At 44.0% G+C, this 18,652-nt stretch overlaps 4 protein-coding genes across 6 annotated transcripts; 2 read left to right on the top strand and 2 right to left on the bottom strand.

The window, feature by feature from the left end:
* The first annotated feature begins 20 nt into the window (after positions 1–20).
* LOC115621869 (3-oxoacyl-[acyl-carrier-protein] synthase, mitochondrial) lies at positions 21–1,584 on the top strand. The gene has a single exon (XM_030515691.1). It carries the CDS (start codon positions 192–194, stop codon positions 1,509–1,511), a length of 1,320 nt encoding a protein of 439 aa, XP_030371551.1. The 5' UTR covers positions 21–191; the 3' UTR covers positions 1,512–1,584.
* Positions 1,585–3,009: 1,425 nt separating this feature from the next.
* LOC115621868 (metastasis-associated protein MTA3) lies at positions 3,010–13,227 on the bottom strand. 2 transcript variants are annotated; one of them, XM_030515688.1, is made up of 13 exons: positions 13,060–13,227; positions 10,768–10,929; positions 8,276–8,383; positions 6,820–7,106; positions 6,382–6,702; positions 6,111–6,299; positions 5,750–6,049; positions 5,425–5,678; positions 5,104–5,354; positions 4,695–5,039; positions 4,500–4,627; positions 4,328–4,443; positions 3,010–3,681 (listed from the first exon to the last, which is right to left on the bottom strand). In XM_030515688.1, the coding sequence occupies exons 1-13, from the start codon at positions 13,085–13,087 to the stop codon at positions 3,546–3,548; spliced, it is 2,625 nt and encodes an 874-aa protein (XP_030371548.1). In that variant the 5' UTR covers positions 13,088–13,227; the 3' UTR covers positions 3,010–3,545. The 2 variants fall into 2 exon arrangements, with proteins under 2 accessions (XP_030371548.1, XP_030371549.1); XM_030515689.1 differs by lacking the exon at positions 8,276–8,383.
* Positions 13,228–13,546: 319 nt separating this feature from the next.
* LOC115621808 (protein transport protein Sec23A) lies at positions 13,547–16,840 on the top strand. 2 transcript variants are annotated; one of them, XM_030515592.1, is made up of 6 exons: positions 13,547–13,938; positions 14,032–15,308; positions 15,373–15,526; positions 15,666–16,214; positions 16,351–16,371; positions 16,523–16,840. In XM_030515592.1, the coding sequence occupies exons 1-6, from the start codon at positions 13,660–13,662 to the stop codon at positions 16,610–16,612; spliced, it is 2,370 nt and encodes a 789-aa protein (XP_030371452.1). In that variant the 5' UTR covers positions 13,547–13,659; the 3' UTR covers positions 16,613–16,840. The 2 variants fall into 2 exon arrangements, with proteins under 2 accessions (XP_030371452.1, XP_030371453.1); XM_030515593.1 differs by lacking the exon at positions 16,351–16,371.
* Positions 16,825–18,561, bottom strand: LOC115621811 (calcineurin B homologous protein 1). The gene is made up of 2 exons (XM_030515597.1): positions 18,387–18,561; positions 16,825–17,745 (listed from the first exon to the last, which is right to left on the bottom strand). The coding sequence occupies exons 1-2, from the start codon at positions 18,451–18,453 to the stop codon at positions 17,243–17,245; spliced, it is 570 nt and encodes a 189-aa protein (XP_030371457.1). The 5' UTR covers positions 18,454–18,561; the 3' UTR covers positions 16,825–17,242.
* Between the last annotated feature and the right edge of the window lie 91 nt (positions 18,562–18,652).

The raw sequence follows: 18,652 nt of genomic DNA, 5'->3' as shown, positions 1-18,652 counted from the left end.
AATAATACCAAAAAGAGTATATAGTGTTGTCTGGCAACACTGTTACTCCAAACAGCTGTTCTACCGGCCTTTGGGTGTTCGCTTATTGTACTTGGTATGGCAGCAGTGTTTCGCCAGTCAGCTGTTTTGCCGGCCTTTGTTTGTTGTGTTTTTATTCGATTACAGCCGCATTGTACATTTGCACTGTGAAAATGCGTTTATTAGCGCGTAAGGTTTTAGCCATACAAATGCGCCATGCCTCCGGGCAGGCTGCACGACGTCGGGTGGTCATCACGGGCAGCGGTGCTGTTACTCCTTTGGCCAATAATGTGCGCGGGACCTGGGAACGTCTGTTAGCTGGTGATTCGGCTATTTCTAGTCTGGGTGAAGAGTTCAAGGGTCTGCCATGCCAAGTGGCTGCGCAAATCCAGCGCGAAGGGCTGCCACTGGACAAACATCTGAGCAAATCGGATATAAAACTGATGAGCCCTGCCACACAGTTTGCTGTCTTGGCCGCAGAGGAGGCACTAGCGACGGCGCAACTGAAACCCAAGGAACTGAGCGAGGAGCAGCGCGAACGTTTCGGGGTTTGCGTGGGAATGGGTATGTTCGACCTGGCGGAAGTGTACGGCACATGGCAGCAACTGCAACGCGGCTATAATCGCGTCAGCCCCTATTTTGTGCCGCGTCTTCTGCCCAGTATGGCTTGTGGTCATATCAGTATGCGACACGGCCTACGTGGACCGAATCATTCCGTTTCAACGGCATGTGCCACTGGGGCGCATGCAATCGGCGATGCTCTGCGCTTCATACGCCATGGCGATGCAGATGTTATGCTGGCGGGTAGTGGAGAGGCTTGCATTGATCCGCTTTCAATCGCCGGCTTTTGCAGGCTGCGCGCTCTAAGCACGGCCTTCAATGACAATCCCGCAGTGGCCTCACGACCTTTTGACAATTCCCGCGATGGCTTTGTCATGGGCGAAGGCGCCGCCGTTCTTGTGTTGGAAGAGTTAGATCACGCCCGTGCCCGAGGCGCACCCATATTGGCGGAACTGCTAGGCTATGGTTTGTCCGGAGATGCCTATCATATTACCTCGCCCAGTGAGGATGGCGCCGGCGCCACACTGGCGATGCAGCGTGCCCTAAAGGATGCGGGCCTGGCACCCGAGGACATTAGTTATGTAAATGCACATGCCACATCAACACCCACCGGTGATCGCATCGAGTCTCACGCCATTGGCCGTGTATTTGGCGCACATTTGCCCAAGGTGCGCGTCTCCTCCACCAAGGGCGCACATGGCCACTTGCTGGGCTCGTCTGGCAATTTGGAGGCCCTATTTGTGGTGCACGCTTGTGCTGAGAACAAATTACCGCCATCGATTAACATCGATAAATTGGATGAGGGCGTCCTGGTGAATGTGGTGCGCAAATCCTGCGCCTGGTCGGATGGTCGACGTATTGCGCTAAAGAATTCGTTTGGATTTGGTGGCACGAACGCTTCGCTGTGCATTGCCAGCTACGATGGCAAGTAGCCGAGCAATCTGCATTCTGTTTGTTAAAATACCTTTTTATACCAATATATTGTTTGTTATATGCTAAATAAAAGTTGACTTTATGTATATTTTTAGGAAAAATGTTAAGTTTCAAAACTTTATTTGGAAAACGTTTTGTTTTTCGGCTTTTCGTTTTCTTGTCTCCCTCCCAACATCTCTGCATTCACATCGTTATCTGATCTGATCTGTTCTTGCTCTGTAAAAATGTACTTGTATATGCGGACTGCCTTCATACAGCAAACTGTAGTCATGCAATGCGCAAAGTATGTGCTGTGTTTATGTTTTATATAATAAATATATAGTTACATATATAATTATGTATATAGCTCTGTTTGATTTGCTTCTGTTGCTTATCTCTCGGTTATTCTCATTACTATTACTTTTGCTATTTGCTCCAATTGCCAATTGAAAGAACTATAATCCTGTACCTGTTGGCGGTCGTGTCTGCTTCCTGGGGCTGCTCTTGACAATAATTACTAATCTAGTTGTTCTTGTTGCTGTTACTGTGACTGTTGCTGTTACTGTTGCCTTCCTTTTACACTTAACTAACATTTTTTAATTTGAATTTTTTTTTATTTTACAAAATGGCTTAGGTTGTAAAGTTAAAAGTATATTGGCTTAAAATTAGAATTTGTTTATCAATCAATTGTTTTTATAGATGGTTTTTGTTTTTATTTGTTGTTGATTTTTGTTTAATGGTTGCGGCATTGCTGCTCCACACTAAAGATGCAGCGCAGCTTGTTTCTTGTTATATGCGAAATTGTTTATGTTATCAATACATACATTATTAAATGTATAATGCATTTGAAATTCTTATACATGTATTTTTATGCGAAGTCAATATTCTATATGTATTTATATATGTATGCGTCGTGTATGTGTTGTGGATGTGTATCGCTGGATGTATCGCTTTCGAAATTATTTTAACTTTTTCTTTTAGCATAAATTATGAAAATAAATTTTATTCGAATTTTAACGTTATATATTCCGTTTACTGTACAGTTTCCGTTCTCTTTAACTCTTCTTTTATTTTTTAAATATATTATTAGTTACAGCGTAAAATCATAAAATTTTTAAACAATTTTGCACGTCACATTTATATTAACAATGTCTCAAAACGGTGTAGGCCTTCGAATTTCAAATTTACGTATCTGGTTTTTTAGCTAGTTAGGGGAAGTACAACATATTAGAACATACGTTTTGTTTGTAGGCAAACACATAAATGCCATTGAATGAGGAATAAAAACTTTATAAGAATTTCCTACATACAAATATGTATGTATGTATGCATTAAAAAGAGGATCAATACAGATATTAAAATGATTTCACAGAAAGCCGAAGTCAAATGCCTACTACAACAATTAAAGATCTTCAATTTGATTTCCAGCTACACTCGCAGTGTAGCTTTGGGTTTGTTTGTTGTGTACGATATTATTGAGATTAAAAGGTTTACAAAATATATAAAATATCATAAATATTATGTTTTGCGGTTGTTTTGTTTACTGTAGATCTTAACACTTATTATCTTACTATTTGTTTTTTAAAAAAAGACAATTATTTAAGCGCTATTAAAGTGGTTGCTGCTGTTGCGGTTGCTGCTGAACACGTACCAATGTCATACAGTGATGCTGTAACTCTCTTCTCTATGCTAGTTGTGTGTGGTGTGTGTGTGCGTGTGTGTGTGTGTGTTTGGGGGGTGTGCTAATGTCTGTATGTGTTTGTATAATGCATGCGGGATGTATATACATGGCAAGCCACTTCTTAAAACAGAGCTCAGCGTTTTCCCGAGTCATTTGATTAGTTTAGCAATGCATCCATGGTATATGGAAATGGTGGATGCTGCTTCAAATGTTGCTGCTGTTGATGCTGCTGCTCGTATGTGTTTGCTGAAGACGACGACGACGACGACAACAACTTGGTTGTTGTTGTTGCTGCTGCTGCTATTGGCGTTGAGGTTGTTGCTGCTACCGCTGCTACTACTGTTGTTGCTTTATTTGCCACTGCCGACGCCGGTCAGTCTAGTATGACAATTTCTGGTTTATTAGGCCTGCTGCTTGGCTCCGGGGCTAGCGATTTGATGGGCAGATTGCGCCAAGGTTTGCGCGCCGCACGACGCAAGTCCACGGCAGTGAGTATTTTACGCGTTTTCCTGCAATGTGGGGGAATATCGTTGGTTATGTTTTGTGTATTTCCTTCCGAAATTTTAGAAACTATCCAATACGTTCGGTCCTTGTCTCTTTTTACACAAAAACTGGTTAATTCTATAACCTTACTTTATAATTAATTTTTTTTATGGATATTGAAGCAATAATTAAAAGCACGGCCCTCCTCTGCGCTTCCCATTCGAAGCACTTCGTCGGGGGCATAATAACTGACGTAAGGCGTCGAAACGATCAGTCCAGTCTTTTAGGATAATTACTAATAAATCGAAAACCACGCTCTTCGTCATAATCGAAATACAAAATCTGTCGTTAAAAGATTATTTTGAAAAGGTGGGACCGAAACCCGTTGTATAGAATATTTAAAGTCCACGGAAAGTGATTGAAATGGTTAGGCACTAATTTTTCATAATGTATGAAGAAACTTTAAAAAAAACCGCGTTCTCTGTAAATTGGTTTACTAGCGAACCAATAGACCAATAACAGCATCGATTAAACGAAAACAAATACAATTATACTATACATGCAAATTCAATATGTAATGATCGTATTACATACATACAATATTAATATTGTCTATTTTCCAGGTGTGTTTTCCTAAAACCCTACTACTAATATCTTTTCAAAGCTACTCACTTGTGTATGTCAGTGGCTCTAAAGTAAACGTCGTCGGGTGCGTCCATCCAACTGATGACCTGTTTGCGTCCGTTGCCACCTCGGGCCATTTGCGCAATTTTCTGCTTCCCATTTAACTGGAAGTAAAGACAGTGGTTAAAACGATTCTTTAGGGATGTCCTCTGCAGCTTACATGATGCCTGGACAGTGGCTGACCCGATGCTGCCATCATGGCCGCAAACTGTTCGGGGCTGGGACAGTGCGAGGGCATGGGATCTTTATTGGGTCGCTTGGCTGGTGGCCCGCTTGGCACGATTGTCACTGTGGGAGGCATTTAAGCAGCAATATGTGAGAATTTTTAATTGCAAAATTTTGTGTTAAATAATACCCTCTGTGCCATTGAGCTGCTGCTCTTCGTGCGCACGCTTGCGTAACGTGGATGTGCTTTGCGCTGGAATTATCGTTAGCTCCTTAGTCGCCTCTACTTCGGGCGTTTTATTCGGCACACGCTCATAGACCAGACTGCCGTCGGCCGCTTTAGGCGGCTTAGGGAATGAGACAACATCAGGCTGGGGCATTTTATCCTTGGGCGTTAGCACGAGCCACTCATGTGGTCCACTGCCAGGCGCGCCCAAGCGATTGGCAATCTTGGTAACGCTGCCGCGATCCTTAGGTTTGAGCAACATCAGCTTTTTGATTTCTGCCGGTGATTTGCCATTAATACGGTTTGTAACTGGAATGTAGAATTCATAATTAGGTACACTTCCTAATCACGAGAAGCTCAAATTTCAACTCACATTCCTGCTTGACAAGCAGCGAGTTGATGGCGTACGCGCTCTGGCGTGCCGCCTTCTTCGGCTTGACAATGTTGCGACAAATGATGCGCGCCACCCGCGTCATCGGATTCGTGTGCAAGTAAAAGGCAGTGCGCGTCTTCATTATCGGTCGCGGCGAGCCGGAGCTAATGGCAATGCCATGCGCTTGCGCATAGTGGCGTGCCAAATGGGTCTTTAGCTTGAACTCCTTGCCACAGTTGACAATGGAACACCTGATGGATTGAAGGCAAGTGCCAATGAATTACTTGCTCCACAATGCCGTCTTCAAAGAGCTCTACTCACCTGTGCAATTGACGGTTTGTAAGATCACTGACTTTATCATCGTCGTTAATGTCCACAACAGTGGTATTGTTGGTGCCCGTTGCAGTTGTTGACGTCGGCGCTGAAGCTACAGTGGTCGGCACTACTTTCTTTTTGATTTCGCCATCGTTTGCATCGCTCTTGTGCGCGGACTTCAGACTGCCATACTTTTTCCAATAATCCCAACAGCACTGGCACAGGCGACACGCCATGTGACCGCTGCTGAATGGATTCCACTGTGAAGCGTAGAAGGAATACATCATTAAGATCTGTTCGAGATACATTTGTCGATCAAATTCAAACTCACCTGTGATGATTTAGTTGTGCCGCACGATTCGCACGGTTTGCCATTATTCGACAAATCGGCGCCGCCATTGGTGGTGCCATTATAGATGCCACCGCCACCACCGCCACCACCACTACCTCCACCACCAGCTGCAGCTTTTACGGTTGCGCCGCCTTTGGCATTGTTATATTGCGGTATGTAGACCTGCTTCAGCTTGAGCTCCGCTTCAACGGCCTTAACGCGCTTCTGTTGCACATAACGATCGGTGGTCTTCCACATGTAATAGTACTCAATGATTTGCTTAAGCGTTTTCCATGGCAGCTATAATATACGAAACAATGTTTTAAAGTTGCACATTCTTTGAGTTGTAATCAAAACTTACGAAATCTTGTCGTATGTCATTAAAGTCTTTGCCATATTTATCCAGCGCCTCTTCAAAGAGATTAGCCTCCGATGCGCTCCAATCTTCGATTTCATCGCGACAGAGCACGGGTCCAGTGGAAGGAACTAGCGAGGACATGGCCTCCTCAATTGAATAGTCGTGTTTGTGCAGAATGTTCATAGCATGAAACTGTTGAGTTGTTTGGGAGTTGAAAGCATTAGCCCTGTCATGAATAGTTGTTGCTGGGGACAAAGGATTCGTTGGTACTTACCAGCGTGATGTCTCGACTGGCGGCTGCTGCGGACATGTGAAGCGAGGGCTGTTTCACCGAACTGCTGCAGTCCAGTGCACGCGCAAATGTGCCAATCGACCGCGAGACCACGAGAAACTGATCGATTTTGCGATCCGTCAAGGTATGCTCTGGCGTCCACACCAGCGACTCCAACTCCTCCAGCTTGCGCTCATCCGTGGAGGTGTCTTTAAGCTTCGCGGGTATATCACACTGATAGCGACTGCCAACGCGGATCTCGCCCTTGTCGGCGAGCAACGTTTTTTGATTCGGATCAAAGACCAGACAATAAAAAAATGTGTCCTGTGTGCGAAGATGGAGGGAAGGCCAAAAGTAAATTATTAGAAAATGATGCGGTGGTTCATAAAATAACAAAAGCGGAGCTGGTAAAGAACTACTACGCGGAAATTTACGACTCACGTCTTTATTGAGATAGCTCTGCAATGACTCCGTCTCATTGAGTAGCGTCACCGAGCATTTGCCTCGGATTTGTGTGGCGGGTATCGATTCGACTTGGCGTGACAGAAACAGCTCGCGATGCTTGATTTGATAGCGTTGCTTGCTGGTCAAGGATTCACTCTTCTCCGCATCGGCTCCGCCGCCTCCGCTGCCACCGTTATTGTTGCTGTTGGCATTTCCCGTGGCAGCTGCACTACTGCCAGCATTGGATACTTGCGCTGGACTTGTGCGTTCCTCGTCGAGTGCAGCTGTAAGTTAGAGAAGCGGAAGGTGTTAGAAAGGTTACATGTCTTCTGTGTCGGCTGTGGGCATCGCACTATTTGTAGAGGCGAAGAACCAATTAGAACCGTTGCATGATCAATTTTCATCTACATTGCAGCACTATTCCAATTTAAAACAAACACTACATACAGTAAATACAGAAGAAAAACTCTACATATGAAAGATAAATCAAGAGTGGTTCACACAGCCAAATCATTGGCACACACATTGTCAATAAAAATGCATTTAAAAAGTTCCCAATAAAAGTCCTGTTTTTTGGTAAGGGCTTAATTGCAGAAGCTTAATTTCGGGCCCCATCTCACCTGATCCAGTCGGAACAAGCAAATAAAAATATCTTTAACTTTCAACATCATGAAATTATAGAGACCATTATTATGAGTTCGCGACATGTTGAAATAATCGGAAATAATCTGCCTAATGCTAGAAATACATCGGTAAAAGAACCGTCTGATAAAAATATCTTTCTGTATTCAACTTTGATTGGTTCTTTATCAATCGAAAATGATTATTTTTATTCATGAATTATTCCGCAAAAAGTGAAACTACTTACTCTAATATTAAAAGATAAGATAAGAAAGCAAAACATTTTTCTTTTTCTGACAATGACCTACATTTTAGTTTATTTTTAACTATTTAAGCAAATAATTAATACAAACATTTATTTATTTTATTTCTCTAACAAGTATGCGGTTTTCCTGTTTTTAAATAAAATTAAAAGGATTGTTGCTGACTAGAAATTGGTATTGCAATAAAATGGAGCATACTTCTAGGGATCACATGTTCTGTTTTCCTGCTAATATCACGTTTTAAACGCTTTTTACAGAAATATCAATAATGATGGCCTAAGCGAAATTATAGGGGAAACCCTATAAACCCGATTCAAAGCCGGTTTGGATATAATTACTATTCTGAATTTACTATTCAGCCGTGTAAAGAATTCGTTTTATTGAAGTAGTATCTTTTGATAGTTTTTACGTGCGTCGAACTATTTCAATTCTTTGACCGTGTGAACTCACCTTAAAACTAATTTTTGCATTCCCAACAAGGTTTTTTAGATTATGATTTTTGATTAATAGACTTAGATACGTTCAACAGCTGTAGAAATGTCTTGATTGATTGAGTGATTGACTAATACCTATTGAGGGATCGAGCACAGCTTGTGCCGCTTGCTCCTCGCCCACGGGTGTTCTAAGCCAGGTTTTCTTCAGTTTTGTGGCCAGCGGTGAGTCTTCGGCGGTTGCCACTGCATTAAATTGTTGTTGATGTTGTTGTTGTTTGATTGGTTGTTTGGTTGGGTGGAAATGGTTTGTTGTATTTACAATGTTAACATATAAGTTAAAGTTAGAAGGTAAAAGCAACTAAATATAGCTACAAAGTGAGGTTAGGTGCAAAACAAAGTGCTCAAAATTCAATGAGTACAGATGCGGATAACAGTGATAAGTAGCTGTGTGGGCGTGGGCTTTGAAGACGCTAGAAGGTACAGCTACTACTGCCAAGTATAAAAGCCAAGCAACAAAATAAAGTTTTTCTTTTTGGAATTTATTTTTAATACCAAGAGGCATGAAAATTGTGCCAGTTTGTCTGCTGGGCCGACACGGAGGTCCTTCCCGGCTCTGCATGAGGGGGTTGCTGCCACAGCGCGCGCAAATAAAAAAACAAAACGAGGAAAGGGGCGGTGGGGGGAAGTCCAATGAGTTCAGCCACACACAACCACACTCCCATACAACCCAGTAACTACAGCACGAACAGGCTGTGTTGCATTGGAGTTGAAAAATGCGTAGGTGTGTTTGTAACGTAGCAAGAAGAAGAAGAAGCAACGGCGGCAGCGACAGCAGCAGCAGCGGCAGCAGCAACAAGAATATCTATCGGGGGTGGGTGGGAGATGTTTGGCGGCCATAGATAGGACACACACAGTCTGAGAGCTGGCATTTTAACTAAGGCAAGGAGGGGTGGGGGGAAGGACAGTCAGTACTGTACAGTACAGCTCGCTGTGTATATCGATGGGTTAAGGGAGGGGGTGGGTGTATGGATTCGGGTGTAGCACAGTGGGTTATATGCCAGCACAAATGTCTGTCGAACGAATTTAAGCCTCCCACCACCCCACAAATTCTACTTTGCAACGTCCTATGCGTGGCTGCTACTCATCGTTGTCGCTGGAGACTTCGTTATTACTTTTTGTCGGGTATTTTTTTTGAGTTTTTTTCTTTTTGGAATCAAGTCAAGAAACGTTGCGTGGCTATGTATTAGTGTCTTTATAGTTTTTGTGCTAATTTATACAATGAATGATTAGCAAGTTGGTCAGAAATGGTATCGCACGCAATGCGATAGCTTTGCAGTTGTTGTTTGTTTTCTCTGTTGATTGTCGAAATGCTTTTGCAACTGAAAAGCGTCGCAAAAAGGAGCAGCGAGCAACAACAACACACAGCACATAGCAAACAGCAACATGAAAACTGCATAGGTGCGAATGCGTGGGCGTTGAATCTTTAAATGGCCATTGTCGGGCGCATATTGTGCGTTTGTTTGTAGTTCTGCATATGCGTGTGTGTGTGTGTGTGTGTGTGTATTGGTTGGGTCGGTCACGTATCGAATTCGAGTGGGTGTTAGTAGTGTCGGGTTGCCAGAGTGGGGGGAGGAGTGCTGTATTTCGGGACTGCTCCTGCTGCTGCTGCTGCTGCTGCTACTGGTGGTGAGGTGACGCATCCCAGTTGCGTTTCCTGCGCTTGTGTGTATGTATACATAAATGCAAAGCGCGCCTCTCCGTTTGTGCGTGTGTGTATCTGTGTGTGTGTTTGTACACGAAAATTTTCAGAGTGCCTGCACAGCGAGCTGGGCACACACACACACACACATACACATTCAGAAACAGCCACATTTTCAGTCGTACCGAGGTAGACTTTCTGTCTACCTACTAGTCGAGTATCAGCGTGAGGGGGCAGGGTGGTTGGGGCATTGGCGCCGCCTAGCAGCAACCGAAAACAGCAGCAGCAACAACAACAACAAATACAAATACTACAACAACTGGGTACAGTGCAGCTCTACACATTATGTTTATGTGCGCTTTGCTTGCTGCTCTTGTAGTTGTTGTTGCGGATGCGACGGATACTGGGATTCCGCTTTCTCTACCCTACGAAGCTGTATTTGTCTTGTTTTTGTTGTTGGTGTTGTCATTGCGGTTCTTGTTGCTCTTGATGTCGGCTTTTGTTGTTACTGTTTTAGAGCCACCAAAGTGGGGGAGGGATGGATGGCTTGGATGGCGAATATTCTTGCTTTGACACATTGCACATTGGACTGTGTGTCTGGGTCTGTGTGGGTGTGAGTTTATGTGTGGGTGGCTGGGTGGTTGGGTGCCGAGTTGGTCTGGCTATGGCTATGTGTTTTGCCTACAGCTTTGCTTTTCGGTTCGGTTTCTGTGGTGAAAATATGCTTAACGTTTTGTTAGCGTATCATTAACAACGCGAAGAGAGGGAGAGAGAGAAAAATAGGGAGAGAGAGTACGGAAGACTGACTCTTTATGACTTTTGAAGGCCGCGCCGAAAACAAACCTAACCTCACTTTGTCAGTCTTGAGCAACATTGAAGAAAACTTAAGAGTAGCACATTAGGCAGCAATTTCTACCGCTCTACTTACGTTGATGCTTATCCGCCAGCTGTACAAGCGGGTTGGGCAAGTCACGACGCCGATAAAAGCACATGACCTTTGCCTCCACATTGCCCGTTGGATTTTTATTCAATTCCTCAATGCGGCGTATCAGGAAGGGACTATTCGGCGTTGTCTCAACGTAGACGTAGTCTGCAAAAAAAGAAACAAACAAACAAACATGCATAAAGCTTTAAACTGTACTTGTATTGAGACCAAAGAGGGTTTAAATGGTAAAACTAATTGGCGCTTCTTCATCTGGCAAATCATTCATTAGTGAGTGCGCAAATAAAGTGCATACAAACACACACGCACACTTTTATACTTAACTATGTATCTGGATGTGTAAAACAAGCAGACGGTACAGGTAGACACACGCACACATACCCATGCATATACATACATACACACACACAGAGGCCGCTTAATTACGGCCACAATACAATCAAAAGTATGCGCGTTGCTCAATTAAATACAAATGTGGGCATCCATCCATCGAGCCAAGCAGCAGCAACAACTATAACAACAACAGCAACATGAGTGAGCATAAGCAGCGACCAATGTTGGCAACAACAACAATAACGTAGCACACTGGTCAGCGGCAACATTTTCCTAAGAATAAGCCATATAGCTTGAAACGTTTTAAAAAAATCTATATACATATATGTTTCGTTCAATAAGTTTTGAAGACCGATTTTTTTATTGAATCGGTTATATATATTTTTTTGTAAATAAAAAAATATCAAATACTTCTTAAATATTTAAGTAATATTATCTATCGAGTTCAAGCATTTTGCATTTCGTACCATGAGAACATTTACTTAACCACTGTGCAACGGCAGCAACGACATCGCGTTGCTCGCTGCATTGGAACCTGTCGCAGAAACCGTTGCTTGGGTTTTGACCACGGCAACAACGGCAACGAAACTCGATAGAGAAGAAAATTACAACAACAAAAAAGGGGGAGCGATCGGCAACAGAAATAAAAGGAAAATGTGTCTTTTGCATTTTGTAACGATTCATTGACCAATTCTGTATTATTTATATTTGTTGTTGCAAACTAGTATACGTCGATTTCAGTAAAAATAACAAATTATAGAAAGTGTTGACTGCCAATTTTCGACCTAGACGTGACTGACCCCGGGAATCTGCGCCCACTTCGATTGTATATACATGCATGAGTGTGTGTGTGTGTGTGCGTGCGTGTGCTTGCGTGGCCAAGCAACAGAAAATAAGTAATGGAGGCAAATTCTGGGGCTGTGTACAATTTCCCAAGACGCAAATTAATTAAGAAAAAAGCAATACACTTTTTAATGTATGCACACTGGGTTCCTTCGCATGAACATGCGTTACATACATACATATGTACATAGTCGCCTGCCTTTTATTATTTATTTTGATTGTTTTAATTAGCCATTTGCGGTTCATTTGCATTTGGCACTCGGCAAAGCAGGTGAAGACAACAATAACGTCATCGTGACTGACCAAGTGCGCAAAAGTATATGTATATGTGTGTGTACGAGCGAGCGAGAGCAGCGCGGAAAGTGCGTATGGAAAAGAAGTTGACGAACGAAGAAGCTGCACAAAAAAAACTTCCTTGCTCATTAGCATAAGAAAACACGGCGCTTGCACACGGCTAAAGGCATGATGCTAGATAATCAAGATACACTTTCAATTACGCACATACATACACACACATGGGCACACTCTTTCGACGGACAGATCGCAAAGTTAAGCACACTGTGGCAATTATAAATTCATTATTACTGCACGCTTATCGGACAACAATAGGCAAAACACTTGCAGCTGCGACAATTTCGTTGACATTTCCCTAACCCCCCCACCCGCGACACAAACAGAACCATTGCTTTTGCTGCCAACGCTTGAAAATTGTCTACGTCGTTAAAGCTCGCGAAACAGCCCCACGGCTCACACACTCTGCATGATGAGAAACCGACAGAAAAAAGTTAATAAATGGAAATAAGGCCGCACACACTTTTTAGCCGCTAGCACAAGCAAATTTACTCGACGATTTGCGAGTACAATTCACACATCATTGATAACAAGATGATGCATATGTGGGGGAGGGGAATTTTGTAATATATGATATCGGTTTAGTTTTTAATGCACTTTCATTATTTCCTTGCGCTGGAGTCTCAGACACAAACACACATACACTTGTATTACACACGCATAAAACGGCCAGGCGAAACCGTGAGACGGCGACGAGGCGCCGATAACGAAAGATGATAGAAAAGCGAGTATGGAAAAAAATTTTCTCACCTCCGACTCGATACATATTTGTGGCCATTTTCACTACACTTTTGCACAAAATTTCACATGTAAAATAATCTGCACTTGTTCAGCTCTGTTTTTCAATTGTTTTCTATACAATTAACGCACATTAATCCCCATAAAACTTAATTTGTTGTTATTGCATTCACATAAGACGCGTTTTTGTCGCCATCTTAGAAACAACTCTAAAAAATACACACACACTACGGCACGACGAGTAAAACAGCTGCATCAGGGCTGCATTTACGCGAAGCGTTGCCCACCCGGTTTATTGAACTCGTAACAACAAATTGTAATATTAATATAATAATTTTATTACCCATTTCAGACACTTGTAGATATATTAGAAAATATATTATATTTTTTATAAAGGTACCACATTATTTGGGAATTTTATTTAATTTGAGGCCGTTGCAAGTGTACCAGAAAGCTGCCTGCTACAGCACCAGCTGTCAAATTTGTGACGTGGCCAGAACAAGTGATTTTCCAATAAGCAGTGAGCAGGCGAAAAACTTTGTTAATTATTAATTTATCACTGATTAACAGAGTGAAAAGCGTTGCGAATCTGTAGAGACAGGCTCTGTAACGATGACCACGTACGAGGAGTTCATCCAACAAAACGAGGATCGCGACGGCGTCCGGCTGACGTGGAATGTCTGGCCCTCGTCGCGAATCGATGCCAGTCGGTTGGTTGTGCCACTTGCATGTCTCTACCAACCACTCAAGGAGCGCCCCGACCTGCCGCCCATACAATATGATCCAGTTTTGTGCACACGGAGTAATTGCCGCGCCATACTCAATCCACTCTGCCAGGTGGACTACCGTGCCAAGTTATGGGTGTGCAACTTTTGCTTTCAACGCAACCCCGTAAGTACAATATGAAATGAAAACAAACAAACAAACCAATTAGCTAGAATGTGAACTTTCATTTTGCTGACGCATCTGCTTACGTTGACACAGTTTCCGCCGCAATATGCCGCCATATCGGAGCAGCATCAGCCTGCGGAGCTGATTCCCGGCTTTAGCACCATCGAGTACACCATTGCCAGAGCTCCCACCATGCCGCCTGTGTTTATTTTTTTGGTGGACACCTGTATGGATGAGGAAGAGTTAGATGCTTTGAAGGACTCTCTGCAAATGTCCTTGAGTCTGCTGCCGCCCAATGCACTGGTAGGACTTATCACCTTCGGCAAGATGATTCAGGTGCACGAACTGGGCGCCGAGGGTTGCTCGAAGAGTTACGTGTTCCGCGGAACCAAGGATTTGACGGCCAAGCAAGTGCAGGACATGCTTGGCATTGGACGTGGCGGCGGCCAGCCACCACACCAGCCAGGTCAGCCTATGGCTGGGGCAATGCCCGGTCAGCAGCGACCCAATCCCGCTGCCGGTGGACCACCTGTGCCGCCGGCACATCGCTTTTTGCAGCCAATCAATCAATGCGATACCGCTTTGGGTGATCTGCTCAGTGAATTACAGCGCGATCCTTGGCCAGTGCCGCAGGGCAAGCGCTCCCTGCGCTCCACGGGCGCTGCTCTCTCGATTGCAGTGGGCCTGCTGGAGTGCACCTACCCTAATACGGGTGGTCGAATAATGACATTTGTCGGTGGCCCTTGCTCCCAGGGCCCCGGCCAAGTGGTCGACGATGAACTGAAGCACCCCATACGATCGCATCACGACATCCACAAGGACAACGTCAAGTTCATGAAGAAGGCGATCAAGCATTATGATGCTCTAGCTTTGCGTGCTGCCACCAACGGCCACAGTGTCGATATCTATTCGTGTGCCTTGGATCAGACGGGTTTACTGGAGATGAAGCAGCTGTGCAATTCGACGGGTGGTCATATGGTCATGGGTGATTCATTTAATTCGTCACTGTTCAAGCAAACATTCCAGCGCGTCTTTGCGCGCGACAGTCGCAATGACCTGAAGATGGCCTTCAATGCCACATTGGAGGTGAAGTGCTCGCGTGAGCTAAAAATATCCGGGGGCATTGGCTCGTGTGTGTCGCTGAATGTGAAGAGCCCGTCGGTATCGGATGTGGAGATCGGCATGGGGAATACGGTGCAGTGGAAGCTGTGCACACTCAATCCCAGCTCCACTGTGGCGTATTTCTTTGAGGTGGTCAATCAGCATGCGGCACCCGTGCCCCAAGGTGGGCGGGGTTGTATACAGTTTATTACACAGTATCAGCATCCGAGCGGTCAGCGGCGAATTCGAGTCACCACACTGGCGAGAAAGTGAGCTACCACACAAGTAATCCTCGCTCTAACACTATAATATATATACTCGCTTTGTTCACAGTTGGGCCGATGCCACAGCGAACGTACATCACATCAGCGCTGGTTTCGATCAAGAGGCTGCCGCTGTGCTTATGGCACGCATGGTTGTCTACCGCGCCGAAACTGATGAGGGTCCTGATATTTTACGCTGGGTGGATCGCCAGTTGATTCGCTTGGTAAAATACTCCTTTAAAAGTATTTCGGTCGGGGTTTTGTTGCGTTTTTACCAAAAAATGTAGTTGTTGACTGGCCCCGATTTGAATATTGAAAATATTACTTTTCGTAACTAATAAATTGATGATTTGATTGTTGCAGTGCCAAAAGTTCGGCGAGTACTCCAAAGATGATCCAAACAGTTTCCGCCTGTCGCAGAACTTCAGTCTGTTCCCGCAATTCATGTACCATCTGCGCCGCTCTCAGTTCCTGCAGGTCTTCAACAATTCGCCCGACGAGACCACATTCTATCGACACATGCTAATGCGCGAGGACCTCACCCAGTCCCTGATCATGATACAGCCCATACTTTACAGCTATTCGTTCAATGGGCCACCAGAGCCTGTGCTGCTCGACACCGCCTCGATTCAAGCGGACCGCATACTCTTGATGGATACATTCTTCCAGATACTCATCTATCATGGCGAGACGATTGCCCAATGGCGCGCACTTAAGTACCAGGACATGCCTGAATACGAGAACTTTAAGCAGTTGCTTCAGGCTCCGGTCGATGATGCCCAGGAGATTCTGCAGACACGTTTCCCCATGCCGCGTTACATTGACACGGATCACGGTGGCTCGCAGGCGCGCTTCCTGCTCTCTAAAGTCAATCCTTCGCAGACGCACAACAATATGTATGCCTATGGCCAGGTGAGTCTCCCAGCCAATGCCGGCAATGAATCTCAATCAATTTTTGGTTTTCTTGATAAAAATCGTTTCATTTCGTTTCGTTCATTGTGTTCTGCCCCCCACCTTGTTGCTGTTGTTATTGTTGTATCCTCTGAAGTCGCCGATTGGCCAAGCAACGGTAGTGAAGTTTTTATTCCAAATGTTTTGCTTACGGTTTTGGTTCTATAATATCTCCTTGGTGTTGGCTTCGCTCATTTTCCCCTCACTTATTGCCTGCCTGCCTGCCCTACCCAACTGCTTTCTAACATTTCATCATGCAACTTTCACAGGATGGCGGTGCTCCCGTGCTCACAGACGACGTCTCACTGCAGCTGTTTATGGAACATTTGAAGAAGTTGGCCGTTTCCTCAACCACATGAATTTCGCTGTTCAGGCGCTGGCGTCTCTTCCTAAGGCGGATCCATGCGCTACTACACAGCACATTATTCAGTTGTTTCAAGCTATTTAAAAAGTAGTGGCAGGATGAATTTTGCAATGCAATTAACGTTACACAAAAAAAATATATATATTCCAATTTTGAGCGATGATGATACGATAGATGGGGGAAAAAATACAATAAAATTTACCAAAATATTTTCAACAGCTTACACGCCTTCCTTTTATTTATTTGTTTAACTGAAGCAACTAAAAATGGATTTATAGTAAAATAATTAATTATGTATGCCATACACAAATGCCTTTACAATTTGTTTTTGTTTACTTTATGCGGAATGAACCTGGGCTATTCATAAACATATAGAAGAAAGCACAATGAAAAGTGCTCGTTAAAGCTAGCGTTAAAAGCAAACAACAAAAAACTGTGCTTGGTTAATACTAAATACAAATTCTGCATACATTTGTATGTATGTATTTATAATGCCTGCCTCTGGCTACTGCATCTGCCCTTTCATCCTTATATGTCACACAATCGGCCTAGACTATTTGGCACACCTTTTGACTAAAATATGGTTTGCTCCGGAGCAAGAAAAAAACAACACAGCCAGTAGTTCTCAATTAAGAAACCGTATGGACATCTTTGTGTCCACATCGGTGCGATCCAGCGCCTTGCAAAAGTCTTCAAAGGATATTTTTCCTTGACAGCACAGATCCGCCTCCAAAATGGTGCGCTCGGCAATGCTTATCAGCTGATCCTGGCTTATGTTGGCGCCCACCATCATGTGCAGAATAGACAGCAGCTCGTCTCGACTGATAACGCCATCATCATCTAGGTCGTACATCTTGAAGGCAAACTTCAGCTTCTCCTCGCGACTATTCAGCTTGCTCTGCTTATTGTCGCGCAGCGGCCGGAAGTGAGCGAGCACATTCATGAACTGCCTGAAATTGACACGATCGTCGGTGCTCTCGGCGAAAAAGGAGTGTACAATGCGCTCGCACAGCGGATTGATGGCTAGCTCGGGGATCCGCATCAGATCCTCACGCGAGAGCGTTCCACAATCATTGCGGTCCAGCGAAGTGAAGCGTGAATACAGCCGCTCGATTTGATTGGGCGTAACTACGAAAATTAGAAAAGGTGGCACACCAATTAAATTTAATGTGTTTGCGGTCGCTCTTATCAAAGACTGCTGATAATATATGTATACTGGTTATGCGCGCAAGCCATTATCTGGCCACTTGATATTATTGCTACTATTATTACTAATGCTATTAGTATTGGATACAAATTCCGTTTGCTTATCGCGCGCCGCTGCCAAACCACAATTACACGTTCCGGACACACTAGATAAAGTTCAGTGGAGAACCGAATGAACGGGTATCAAAGGTAGCGCATTTTCTTGATGACGTCATGCAACGTAAGTGCATTATTGTGCCTGGAGATGAAATGCGCCTTATATAATGGAACGTGTATATGCATATTTGCGCATTTATTGACGCTGGCGCCGCAAATTTTCAAAATCTAACAATAGTTTGGAGCTTCAACGTCGAAAGTGGTCGGCGCTCGTCAGCGTCCCCGACAGCGATTAATAATTACAGTAAGCAATTAGCTTAACAACGGAGTTTACCAGCTTTTAGCATACAAGTGCAAATCGTTTACTTGTCTGTGGAATTTTTATGCAAACACAGAAACACGTCTATTTGTTTTGAAATCTAGACCAGCTGCGTGCTCAAGGTTATTATTATTTGTATTGTACTTACAGCCCGTTTCATCCTGTATTTGAGCAATTTCCTCGGAACGTAGGAAAAGCGACGATTTATTGCCCATCACGGCGTATGTTGTTTAAACAAATTATTTTCACAATTAATATGCGTCCCAATTCTGGAGGAGCCGCAGGCCCACAATATGAAATGAAATGTTTGACTGATGCGTCTTAGCAATCGGTTATCGATAATCATACGACTAGTGTGGTAAAATGTCGATTCCAAATCGCAGCTGTTGATGCTACCAGGCTGCCAGGGCCTGC

This window comes from Scaptodrosophila lebanonensis, unplaced genomic scaffold (genome assembly GCF_003285725.1).
Source record: "Scaptodrosophila lebanonensis strain 11010-0011.00,11010-0021.00 unplaced genomic scaffold, SlebRS2 tig00000024-arrow-pilon, whole genome shotgun sequence".
NCBI classification, from domain to species: Eukaryota; Metazoa; Arthropoda; class Insecta; order Diptera; family Drosophilidae; genus Scaptodrosophila; species Scaptodrosophila lebanonensis.
Note: the sequence above shows the minus strand (reverse complement) of the source record. Positions and strands in the feature narration are given on the sequence as shown.

Excerpts from the sequence above, each read along its gene's own strand:
- LOC115621869 (XM_030515691.1), top strand. The coding sequence starts at position 192 with ATGCGTTTATTAGCGCGTAAGGTTTTAGCCATACAAATGCGCCATGCC.
- LOC115621868 (XM_030515688.1), bottom strand. The coding sequence starts at position 13,087 with ATGGCCACAAATATGTATCGAGTCGGAG. Across the intron at positions 6,703-6,819 it reads AGAGCTATCTCAATAAAGAC|GACACATTTTTTTATTGTCT; the intron begins GTGAGTCGTAAA and ends CTTCGCACACAG. Across the intron at positions 5,679-5,749 it reads GCACAACTAAATCATCACAG|TGGAATCCATTCAGCAGCGG; the intron begins GTGAGTTTGAAT and ends TACGCTTCACAG.
- LOC115621808 (XM_030515592.1), top strand. The coding sequence starts at position 13,660 with ATGACCACGTACGAGGAGTTCATCCAACAAAACGAGGATCGCGACGGC. Across the intron at positions 13,939-14,031 it reads TTTGCTTTCAACGCAACCCC|TTTCCGCCGCAATATGCCGC; the intron begins GTAAGTACAATA and ends ACGTTGACACAG. Across the intron at positions 15,527-15,665 it reads ATCGCCAGTTGATTCGCTTG|TGCCAAAAGTTCGGCGAGTA; the intron begins GTAAAATACTCC and ends TGATTGTTGCAG.
- LOC115621811 (XM_030515597.1), bottom strand. The coding sequence starts at position 18,453 with ATGGGCAATAAATCGTCGCTTTTCCTACGTTCCGAGGAAATTGCTCAA. Across the intron at positions 17,746-18,386 it reads AATACAGGATGAAACGGGCT|TTACGCCCAATCAAATCGAG; the intron begins GTAAGTACAATA and ends TAATTTTCGTAG.